The sequence below is a fragment of the Vombatus ursinus genome, unplaced genomic scaffold (assembly GCF_900497805.2).
Source record: "Vombatus ursinus unplaced genomic scaffold, bare-nosed wombat genome assembly UNPS02014821.1, whole genome shotgun sequence".
Classification (NCBI taxonomy): Eukaryota; Metazoa; Chordata; class Mammalia; order Diprotodontia; family Vombatidae; genus Vombatus; species Vombatus ursinus.
Genome location: NW_020954599.1, coordinates 31,288,893 through 31,299,486, shown reverse-complemented (window position 1 = coordinate 31,299,486; position 10,594 = coordinate 31,288,893). Strand labels below are relative to the sequence as shown.

General features: G+C 47.4%; 1 protein-coding gene across 2 annotated transcripts; it reads left to right on the top strand.

The window, feature by feature from the left end:
* The first annotated feature begins 4,601 nt into the window (after nt 1-4,601).
* On the top strand, nt 4,602-7,075 carry HELT (helt bHLH transcription factor). Of its 2 annotated transcripts, none has more exons than XM_027837363.1 (4): nt 4,602-4,628; nt 5,173-5,277; nt 5,625-5,721; nt 6,579-7,075. In XM_027837363.1, the coding sequence occupies exons 1-4, from the start codon at nt 4,602-4,604 to the stop codon at nt 7,073-7,075; spliced, it is 726 nt and encodes a 241-aa protein (XP_027693164.1). The 2 variants fall into 2 exon arrangements, with proteins under 2 accessions (XP_027693164.1, XP_027693163.1); XM_027837362.1 differs by having other exon boundaries at nt 6,576-7,075.
* Nucleotides 7,076-10,594: the final 3,519 nt, after the last annotated feature.

The following is a 10,594-nucleotide window of genomic DNA, read 5'->3' as shown; positions in this document are numbered from 1 at the left end:
GGTCCAGTGAAATTAAGTTACTTGTCCAGTGGGGTCTCACTGATAATCAGTAGCAGAAGTGACCTTCTACCTCAGGTCTTCTGACTCCAAATCCAATGTTCTTTCCACTACCTCATCATTCTATCCCATTAGTCTAGTCTATAATGGATTGTAGTTGCAGTATATTTGTTGTATGATATTGTGTATTCCCCATCAATAACTAGGGTGGTTCAACTGAGTCTTTGTCCCAGGAACCAAAATTTAGAGCCTGTTGACAGTACTTCAACACCATTAAAAACACAGAGCAGCTAGGTGGCAAAGTGGATAGAGCACTAGCCCTGCAGTCAGGAGGACCTGAGTTCAAATCCCACCTCAGACACATGATGTTTACTAGTTGTGTGACCCTAGGCAAGTCACTTAACCCCATTGCCTCAAAAAAAACACAAAAAACACCATATAAACAACTGAGCTTAATAACTAATTAGTAAGAATAATGACCTGAATTGTGAAGTTACCATATGGGGAGATTCCCCCAGGGACCACAGTGCAAAATCCAGGGTTCCCTCTTCTCCTTCAGTTTATTTGCCCCAGGCCAAAAAACTGCCAGTCATGGCTCTAGTATTTCACAGTAGAGTCTAAGCTTCGTGATGTCACAGGCCATGTTTTTTTTTTTTAAATCCTTAATGTTTAGTATGGTGCTTAATAAATGCTTGTTGACTACTGCTGTGTGACCTGGGGAGTAATAATAATAACTAACAGCTAACATTTATATAGTACTTATTGAATGCCAGGCACTGTGCTAAGTGCTTTACAATTATTACAATTACTCCATTTGATTCTCACTGATTCAACCCTAGATTGTTGTTCAGTTATTTCAGTCATGTATGATTCTTTGTGACCCCTTTTAGGGATTTGCTTGGCAAAGATAACTGGAGTAACTTGCCATTTCCTTCTCCAGTTCATTTTGCAGATGAGGAAACTGAGGCAGACAGCAGTTAGGTAACTTGCCCAGGGTCACACAACCAGAAAATGCTAGAGGTGGGATTTGAATTCAAGTCTTCCTGACTTCAGGCCACTGTGTCACCTAGCTTAAATTATCTTGGTGGTACAGGAGAAAAAAAAAGCTCTGACCTTAGAGTCTAGGGACCCTGGGTTCAAACCCCTACTCTGCACTTATTATCTTTGTGACCATGGACAAGTCACAGACATCTTTGGGCCTCAGTTTCATCACCTGGAAAATGAGGGATTGTATCAGATGAATTCTAAGATCTCATTCAGCTCTTCATCATAGTTCCTGTTACTTCTCAGTCCCTCCTTCCCCATCTCCAAGACTATAAATTACATCTGTACCAGTAGAGGAGTTTCTCCATAAAGAAAAAAAATATTATCCATTTTCACTCTTTTTGCTCCAGCAACCAACAATTAAAGAGTGTGAGGAAAGCAAAGATGTAACAATGCTTGTTGAAATTTATCCCTTCCCTCCACTACCCGCGAGCGCGCACACACACACACACACACACACACACACACACACACACACACACACATACACACCTCTTTCCAGGCCCATGAAAATTTCAAATTCTACTTAGTGCCTGAAACAGCTTAAATGAAAACCAGAAGGTCATTTCCTGCACAAAAGTCAAAGTCAAGTGCTCAAGGAATGTCATTAACAGGGCTTAAGTGAAGTGGGCAGAAGGTGTTTCTGGGAGCTGGGAAGGCCTTCATGTCCTGACTAGGGACCATGGCAGGGCATCAGATGGGAGAATGCTTGTTGATTGACTGAAACCCTTCAATGTCTCTGGTCTGTAAGGAGGAAATGAGGAACCATTTCTATGCCGTCCCGGAACTCCGGGCAGCTCGACCGCTCCTTTCCCCTCCTCTCCTTGGCCAGTTCTTGGACATTGATCCAGCTTTCCCCAGAACCCAAGGCCTAGCCGCACAGCTGAAGCTCGGAGAACAAACCCTGGGAAATAAAACAGTTTGCTTGCTTGGAAAGTTGGCCACTGCAGCTGGTGGTTAACACCAACAGTAAGAGGATCAACTCCATCTCCGCTAGCTAAAAAAAAAAAAAAAAGAGGGGGGGAGTGGGCGCGCTCCCCTTTTGCCGTTCAGGGTTTAGTTAATTTGGATGATAACGGTTAGTTTTTAATCCCATTGTGTGGGAGTGAATATAGTGAAATCAACAAACCTGCTGACAGAACAACCTAGGGGAGGGTGTGAGTTTGTGTCCAATCTGGCGTGAAGAAGAAAAGAAAACATGTTGATAAGATGTATTGGAGGAAGATAAGCCCAGCGTGGGCGGGAGGGGGGGTGGCGGTACAGGACATTGAATAGCCCCCCCCCCCAAACTCGGGAGGGGCAGAAGCAGATGGACCACTGGGCAATTTCACCCTATACTTGGCGGCCACGCAGGTCCCCACATCCTTGAACCCGCCTCTGCGCCCGGGTAGTTGCATCACCAAACATGGTGCAGCGTTGTCTCCACACAAGATAACTAATGACCCCCAAAGGGGTGAACTCGGGAGTCTTAGAGGAACTAGGTCTCCTCTGTGGTCAACCTGAAGTAAAAGTTATTTATGAGGGGAGGGGTACCGTGAGTGTGAAAAGGGGGAAAGAACTATTTCTAGGGAAACCTCTGAAATTTCCAGATGGAAAGGATTAGAAACCCGCGACGGCCATCATAAACTATAACATGATTTGATCGTTTCCATCCGCGAGAAATCCCCACCCCACCCCAGTTCAGAGTACTTTGGGGGAGTGTACAGAAAAGGGGTGGGGGGAGGGGCGGAAGGGAAAGGACCCCAGGACCCCAGTGCTACACAGACAGCAGAAGCGCAGAGACACAGCAGAGCCGGCTTCCCAGCTGCCACCGTCGCCCCCCTCTCTTCCCTTCGGCCCGTCCAGTTAATTTCCTCCTTCATTTCTGTCCTCTCTTCCCCTCCCTCCTTCTCCCCCGATATTTTCTCTCTCTAAAACCATAAAAAAGAGATCAACTTCCCTAACTTCACGGGGCCCTTTTCAGTGACAAATATTGATGCCCAAAGTGTCTGCGCTCTCCCGCCCCCAAACGTCGAGAAAAGGCGCCCGCGAAAGGGGAACATAAAAAGTTAACAATGCTGTGAAAATATGTTTGCAGAAAATAGACAATCGTTGGATTAAACGTATTCAAGTATGAAATAATGCCTTTTTGTGTCAAAACTTGGGCGATGGGAGGGTACAAAAGTTCCCTGTGGCAGCTACTTGCTCCCTTTGTGAGCTGTGCGCTTTGGCGTCTCCACTTGGGCGCATTACTCAGAGCACTCTAAGCGCGATTGTTTCTCCCTTTCTAATGACATTTACCGGATCAAAACATGCTGTTAATTCGATCAGAAGGCTTCACCCTCCTTGACAAAGCCACAATAATTTCTCCTGAAGTTTGTTAAATTGACCAAAATTAGGCAAATGAATAGGGGGTCTGTAGGCGCCCCCTCTCGCAGGTGACGACGCATAATGCCTGCCCCGGCCAGCTGCACTCCCCCTTTTCTTTTCGGCCCCGCTCTTCCTCGCGTCACCCCCCCCTTTCACCCCCCAGCCTTTCTCTCCTCCCCCACCCTCCGGCATTATTAAAATTTAGCCCAATGAAACTATTCATACTTTTCAATGGACATTTTCGTATAGGATAATAGGCTACAAATTGAGCCTCTTCCCCCTGCAAAGAGGGAGACGAAGGGGGAGAAGAAACAAACAAAAAAAAACAAAACAAAACAACAAACGTGGCGGGGTGGTGGTGGGGGACAGCGTCGCGTGCCAAAGGGCAGCGGGAGGGGCGAGGCAGCCCGGGAGCCTCGTGTGCCAGCCCCAGCCCCAGCCCCACACCTGCCGGGGTGTCCGACAAATAAAGCGGGGTAAACAAAAAGCAGAGCGATGGACGTGTCACCAAGTCGTGTGAGAAAAGGCTGAGAACAAACGGGGCGACTCCGTCTCCAAGAGCTCTCCCTTGAACTCGGCGGAACAGCCTATTAAAGGCTTACTTAATTACTTTAATGACTCTGGACAGGCTTTAAAATGCACTCGGCGCTTGGCTTGCCGGCTTGCTGGGATTTGTAAACAGGCGATCGTGTGAGCCAGGGCGGTGGGACTAAAGAAGGGAGTTGGGTTTTGTGAGTGCACCCGCCCCCCGGTGCCGGCGGCTGCTGCGCCCCTGCGCTCCGCTGGCTGCAGCCGAGGCGGCTGGAGCTCCGGCTTGCACACGCACACGCACACAGGCTCCAGTCTGATGCGTCCTTTTCCCGCTCGGGCTGTTGCCATGCAAATGTTATCCCTGGCAAGATCACGTGTCCTTTGAAGGGCCACGTGGATTAACAAAGCTGATCTGCCCCCTCCAACCCACCCCCTTGGCTGCTAATTTTTTTTTTTTTTACTTCTTTAAAACTGATCTTTAATGCATACATTCCCCAAACGCAGATCCTCTAATCCTATGGAATAATTCAAACCATGAATGCACTCAGTTCCCCCTAAATGATCGCTTTATAAAGCAGCCCCTCCGAAGTTGGGAGGCTGCAGTCTACCTGAAGCACTTGAGAAAGCACAAGAGAAGGAAGGAGGAGCGGGTGACTTCTTTCCGGAGGTTTCTTCCAAGGATGTCTGACAAACTGAAGGAACGCAAAGTGAGTTGGAGTTCCATAGACCCGTCCTTGCGCCCTGGTATTGGAGGTGTCTAGATTTGCAAGCTCCTCGCCTTCCTGTGAAAGGCTACTCCCAGTCTAGACCCGTAGAATATGTTTGAGCAACCCTCCTGGAGTTTGAGGGTGCGACTAGAGGGATAAAAGCCTAGAATCTGTGCCCCAACAGTGGAATCAAATGTCAGCAGACTGGGGCTCATTTCGAGATAACTCAAGCAGGAGGCGTGGCAGTTTGGCCCAGCCTGGTAGAGGAGGCAGGCTGGGGCACCCTAGTCACTTACTCACGGGAAGTGATTCTGGTTGTCTCTTCTCCAGTCCCAGAGCACATAGGCTCACAACTCTGAACATCTGGAGAGAGTTGCATCTTTTTATATATTGAACATCTGGAACACCAGAGGGAATCGGAGAAATGGCACCAGGCTCTGCCTTCTCATTTCTCTATTTCCCTGCCCTCTCCTTGTTTGACTTCCGAGGGCCAGAGGCTGAAAATACAAAACCATACCCCTCTATTTCTTTTTCTTTTTTGCAGAGAACTCCAGTTTCCCATAAAGTTATCGAAAAGCGAAGGAGGGACCGTATCAACCGCTGCTTAAATGAGTTGGGCAAGACGGTGCCCATGGCCCTAGCGAAGCAGGTAAGGACAGTAATCGGTCCAGACCCAGGGGAGAGAAGGGGCTGTTTAAGGGCCTGGGCCCCTGGGCCACGAATACAGGACTGGGTCATCCTGCCCCACCCCCCACCCCAAGCGAAGTCCAAAAGTCTGAAGTGCGGCAGCACCAGCCTTCTGTCTTGGGGTGGCCTTCAAGACCCACCAAGTATCAGGTGGGCCCTTGGGAGCAGGACCCACCTGATACTTTTTTCCTGGCTATACGCATCCAGTACCAGGTGACTGGACACCTATGGCCATCTGATACCTTTATCCTCTTCTGCCTCTTTCCCAACCCGGTGCCTTGGCTGAGTCTCCATTTGCTTCTCTTGCAGAGTTCGGGGAAGCTGGAGAAAGCGGAGATTTTGGAGATGACCGTACAATACTTGAGAGCCTTGCACTCTGCTGACTTTCCCCGGGGAAGAGAGAAAGGTAAGCATCCATTTGAGTTAACCAGAACTTGTGGGGTTGGGTGTGGACCACTCAGGGACCTCCAGTGTTGGATTGGACCTAGGTGCCTGATTCCTGGTGAAGTATGGGACATGCTTCTTTTAACCTACATCCTCCCCTGTATGCTTGTAGTAGACAAAACAAAACAAACCCATTTGCTACTCAGTTCTCTTTCCTCTCAATCAAAGCATGGGGGACAGTGGTGATGGATAGTGTATAGCTTATGTTTGTGAATGAAAAGGTAGATGCTTTATTACCCTTTCCTAGACGTAGCAAGGATTTCAGACTGGGTGCCTGGGGTGGAAATTTTGACCAGAAAATGAGAAGTGTTGTGAAATTTATTTGTGATGACCAGATGAGATAATACACGCAGAAAGAAGGGCTTAAAGCTCTCTATAAATAAATGCAAGGTATTATTTTCACCTCCCTCTCCATCCTCGCTCATGGACCATAAGCTCCAAGGGGGTTGGAAAAGGGTCTTATCTATACTTTGCACTTTCCTCTCCCTAGGGCAGTGCCCTCCTCACAAGTGCTTAAATAAATGTTTGTTAAATCAAGTGAGGGAAAAAGCTCTGGTTTTAGTCATTAGATCTGAGATAGTGGCGTGCCTCTGCCGCTTACTACCTTTGTGACTTTGGGCAAGTCACTTAACCTTGTTGGGCCTCAGTTTCCTCATCTGTCAAATGAGGGGGTTGGATAAGATGACCTAAGGAAGGCCGTTTCCAGCTCTACGTCTATGATCCTATGAGCCTAGAGAGCCACACGTCGAGGAAAGGGGAGTTCATTGCTTGCTCTTTGCTCATTCGCTTTTTATCCCTCCTTTCTTGCCTCTCCAGCAGAACTTTTAGCGGAATTCGCCAACTACTTCCATTACGGCTACCACGAGTGCATGAAGAACTTGGTGCATTATCTGACCACGGTGGAGAGAATGGAGACCAAGGACACGAAGTATGCGCGAATCCTGGCTTTCTTGCAGTCCAAAGCGCGGCTGGTCACCGAGCCCGTGTTCCCTTCGCTAGGTTCCCTTCCGGAGCCAGACTTCTCCTACCAGCTTCATCCCGCGGGCCCTGAGTACCCTGGACACAACCCTGGTGAAGCCGCGGTTTTCCACCAGGGGCCAGGACATGGCCCCTTCTCCTGGCCCCACGGTCCTGCCCGAAGCCCCACCCTACCCTACCTACCCAACACCCCAGTGGCCCTCTCCAACCCGGCACAACAGCACAGCCCTTTCCTGGCCCCCGTGCAGGGGCTGGATCGCCATTATCTCAATCTGATCGGCCACTCCCACCCTAACACCTTAAACCTGCACACACCTCAGCACGCCCCAGTGCTATAACACGCGGGAGGCCCAGACCTCGGCGCCCCTACGAATTCATCCCCTGACTTGGGCACAGTTATATTGTATTATCTGTATATCGTACAAATGGAAATATATTGCACACAATCAGAAGGGGTGGGAGAAGAAGAATGGTTTGTCCTTTGAAGGTTTCCTCCCTCCCCTCTCTCCCTAATAAATAATTTGAGAAAGACGTTCCGGGAGAAGGTTTTTCGATTTGTTACCTTCGGCTCCCGTGCCGTGCGCCTTCTCGGAGATAGTGGTGAGCTGGACTTGGTCGGGATAAAGGTGAAGGCTGCTGGGGGGGTGGGGTGAGGGCTAGACTGCTGCAGTTGATCCTGGGATGCAATGAGGGGGTGTTGAAGTGCTTGATCTTGGAGAAGTCAGGAGATTGGAGAGGGTGCTACTTGGGCTAGGGAGGAAGATGAGCCAGCCATTCATTCCTCGGCCAGCGGATGCAGGCTGATAGCCACTCGGGGCTCCTCCCCTCCCGAAGGCGGGTCTGGGCAGGGAAATCCCTCTGTCAGCTGCGCACCAGTCGGTGTCACGCGCTCTGCACATTGGCCTGGGTAAAGGAAGGGAAGGAGAATCGAGCGGGATAGCAACGCATCCAGGGAGCCCCAAGCCTCCAAATCTGCCCCCGAATCTGCCCCCGAGACGAACGATCATCAGTTAATCCAGCTGCAGCCACCCAAACCCCTCCGCACTTCTATCCATTCACAAAATCGCACAGAACCGAGACCGCCAAAAACAGTGCGCTCCTTCGGCGTCTGTTGGATCCAAGAAGCACCATTCTCGCCATGTTTCCTGCCTCGCCCAAGTTCCCTCTAAATAACTTTTTAAAATATAAAGTCTAAAAGTAGCGTCCTCTGAAAAAATAAATAAAATCCTGTGATGTTTCCCAACCGTGAACTCAATGTCTTGGGGGTGGGGGTGAGGAATGAAAATTAGGAGGAGGGGAGGTGGAACTCACGTTTGCAAAATGCACAACACCCTGGGATTATCTAGGTTCGAAAGATTTATTTCCCAGTTGTCTTTCACATGCATAATACATGCATACATACGTTCACACACATGAGCGGGAGAGACGGATGCACCTCCCCAGTGATGCAGGTGTAGGTGCAACCTTCTCCAAGCTATTCAAATAACCAAAGGAAGGAATAGGGAGTGCTGATACTCCAAGATCTGTGAGACGACTAGGACAATAATCCCAAGGGATAAGAAGGGGTGGAGAGATTTAGTTTTATGACAAGGGAGTTTCCATGCTGATGAAATAAGGGGTCCATCAAGGGAACAAAGAAAATTTTTCTCTAACAGAGGCACACACACATACAAACATTTTTGCCGTTCTTGGTCAGCAAGCTGTATTCACCTTCTCAGGTCTCAGTCTAGCTCTTTGGGATAGGGACAGGAAGTTCTACCCCTAGGGAGAAGACAGAGTAGGAGGAAAAAGATTTAGAGAGAAAGCGCAATGAGGAGAAGAGAAGGGGAAGGGCACAAAAAGTCCTTATCTCTCTCATTCTGCCTGGCAGCTGGGGGGAATTCGGAAAGGGTCGTGAAAGGCTAAGCCCTTGGGTGAGTCCAGCTGTAGAATTGGAAGGAGGAACTCAAGGGCCACAGTCTGAGCTCCAGGGCCAGCTTTTCTCTCCAGGGAAGACTTTATCCCTCGGATCTGATCCCTGAGTCACACTCCAGGCACCGCCTTATGGTAAAAAAAGTTTTAGATGTCTCCAGGTTTGCTAGCGGTCTCCAGGAGGTTGGGGTCTTCCAAATGGAGTTGGACTAGTATTTCAGCAATTAAAGAAAATAGGTTAAAATCAGAATCTTCAAAAATTAAAAAGCAAGCTGACTCTGCAGTGCTGGGACAGAGACTTTTTGTCTTTTTGACTAGTAAGCGGAGCAGAAACTAGTTTTTTCCCATTCTTTTCTTTGAGATTTTTTTATAGGTCGTCAGAAACTTCTTTCACTTGATGTCCATGAAATAATATATGTATACGTTCCAGGGCATGTTGTTTGGCATGAAGGCCACATAGTCGAAGGGCTATGATATGTATTCCCCTCCCAGCTTAGTTGAAGGATAGTAAATTAACTTATTCCATTTTCCTGGGAAGGATTTAAGGGAAAGTTGACCTGGATTGTTTACTGAGGTCATGGAAAGGAATGACCCGCAATTTGTAAACCATCAAACTCCATTCTGCAGAGACAGGCAAAATAGATCTTCATTACAATGGACCAAAAGTATAATGTATAATGTGTATCTTCTTTTAAAATACACACACATATTTGCAAACAGAAAAAGCCTTGTATGTCAGACATCCTTGTCTGCTATATGAAAGGATGTAAATAAGCTATGAACTGAGCTGGGGAACGAGAAAGTTAAAGCAGGAATAGGAAAACCTCCCCTGAAAACATACATTGAGCAATATGGGATCAAAACAAATTATGCAGAAGCAGGAGAATGGATGGTGCCTATTATGGAAACACATGTCTTACATTCATTTTCATCAGTGCTGGATACAGAATATGAAGAAGGCCTTTCAGGGTGTTTTTTTTTTTCTCTGAGTACTAAGCCAATCTGAATTCCCCTCGGCAGCGAAGCATTAAAGATATAGTGTTACCCTGGAAATATAAATTATTAATATATTCAGCATTTTTGTCACTTCTCAACTGTTAACCAAATTAGACAAAACTCTCTTTTGCTAAGTAGATTTTCTCTTTGGGATTAGCTTTGGGAAAGCACAGGCCACCTCGGTAAAAACTTCAGTCATTTACATATAATTTTGCAAACTTCCACTGGTCCATGACAGTCTTTGTACCTCAAATGTTGGTATTCTTGATTTTTTTTTTCTTTCTCATTTAACTGGGGAGGATAAACCCTGCTTTGGATTTACAATGACTTTAGGATAAAAGTTTCCCTCCCCTTTCTCCCCCTCTCTCAGAGTGTGTGTGTGTGTGTGTGTGTGTGTGTGTGTGTGTGTGTGTGAGTGTGTGTTGTGTCTTTCTCTCAAACCTCCATCCAAAATCCCAATTCTTCAGGCTTCACCAAAAGTCGAACTTAAGATAATTTGACTTTCCAAAAGATTAAAAATGTCACCTCAGAATGTAATTGATTCAAATAAGATTGTGACTTAAATGTGTCCCTTCCCATTGACCCCCCCCACAATACATAAATTCCAGCTTACTCCCTTCCAACTCCCTCCCCATCCCCGCCTTCTTTTTCTCTCTGTCTGACTTTCTTATGCACTCTCTCTCTACCCTTTCTTTAAGTAAGTTGTATAGTATTGGTTTCCAAGGGAGGCCCAACCAAACCCAGAAATAAAAAAAAATAACACAAAAAACAAAAACAGTGGGTTTGGCTGGAGGTGACCCATTGTGACAGCTCTGAAAGGGGCAATCTCTTATTTCTTGGGCTTCATCCTTGAGTGGGCAAGAATAAAAATAATCATCCCCATGAAATCAAAGGTTCTCTCCAGAGGCTTGAGGAACAAAGCTGATGGCTAGTGCTTTGGGGTCAGTCCC

Bases quoted from the DNA above. Each gene is read 5' to 3' on its own strand.
- HELT (XM_027837362.1), top strand. From the start codon at position 4,602: ATGTCTGACAAACTGAAGGAACGCAAA. The intron at 4,629-5,172 runs GTGAGTTGGAGT...TCTTTTTTGCAG, and splicing joins ACAAACTGAAGGAACGCAAA to AGAACTCCAGTTTCCCATAA. The intron at 5,278-5,624 runs GTAAGGACAGTA...CTTCTCTTGCAG, and splicing joins CCATGGCCCTAGCGAAGCAG to AGTTCGGGGAAGCTGGAGAA.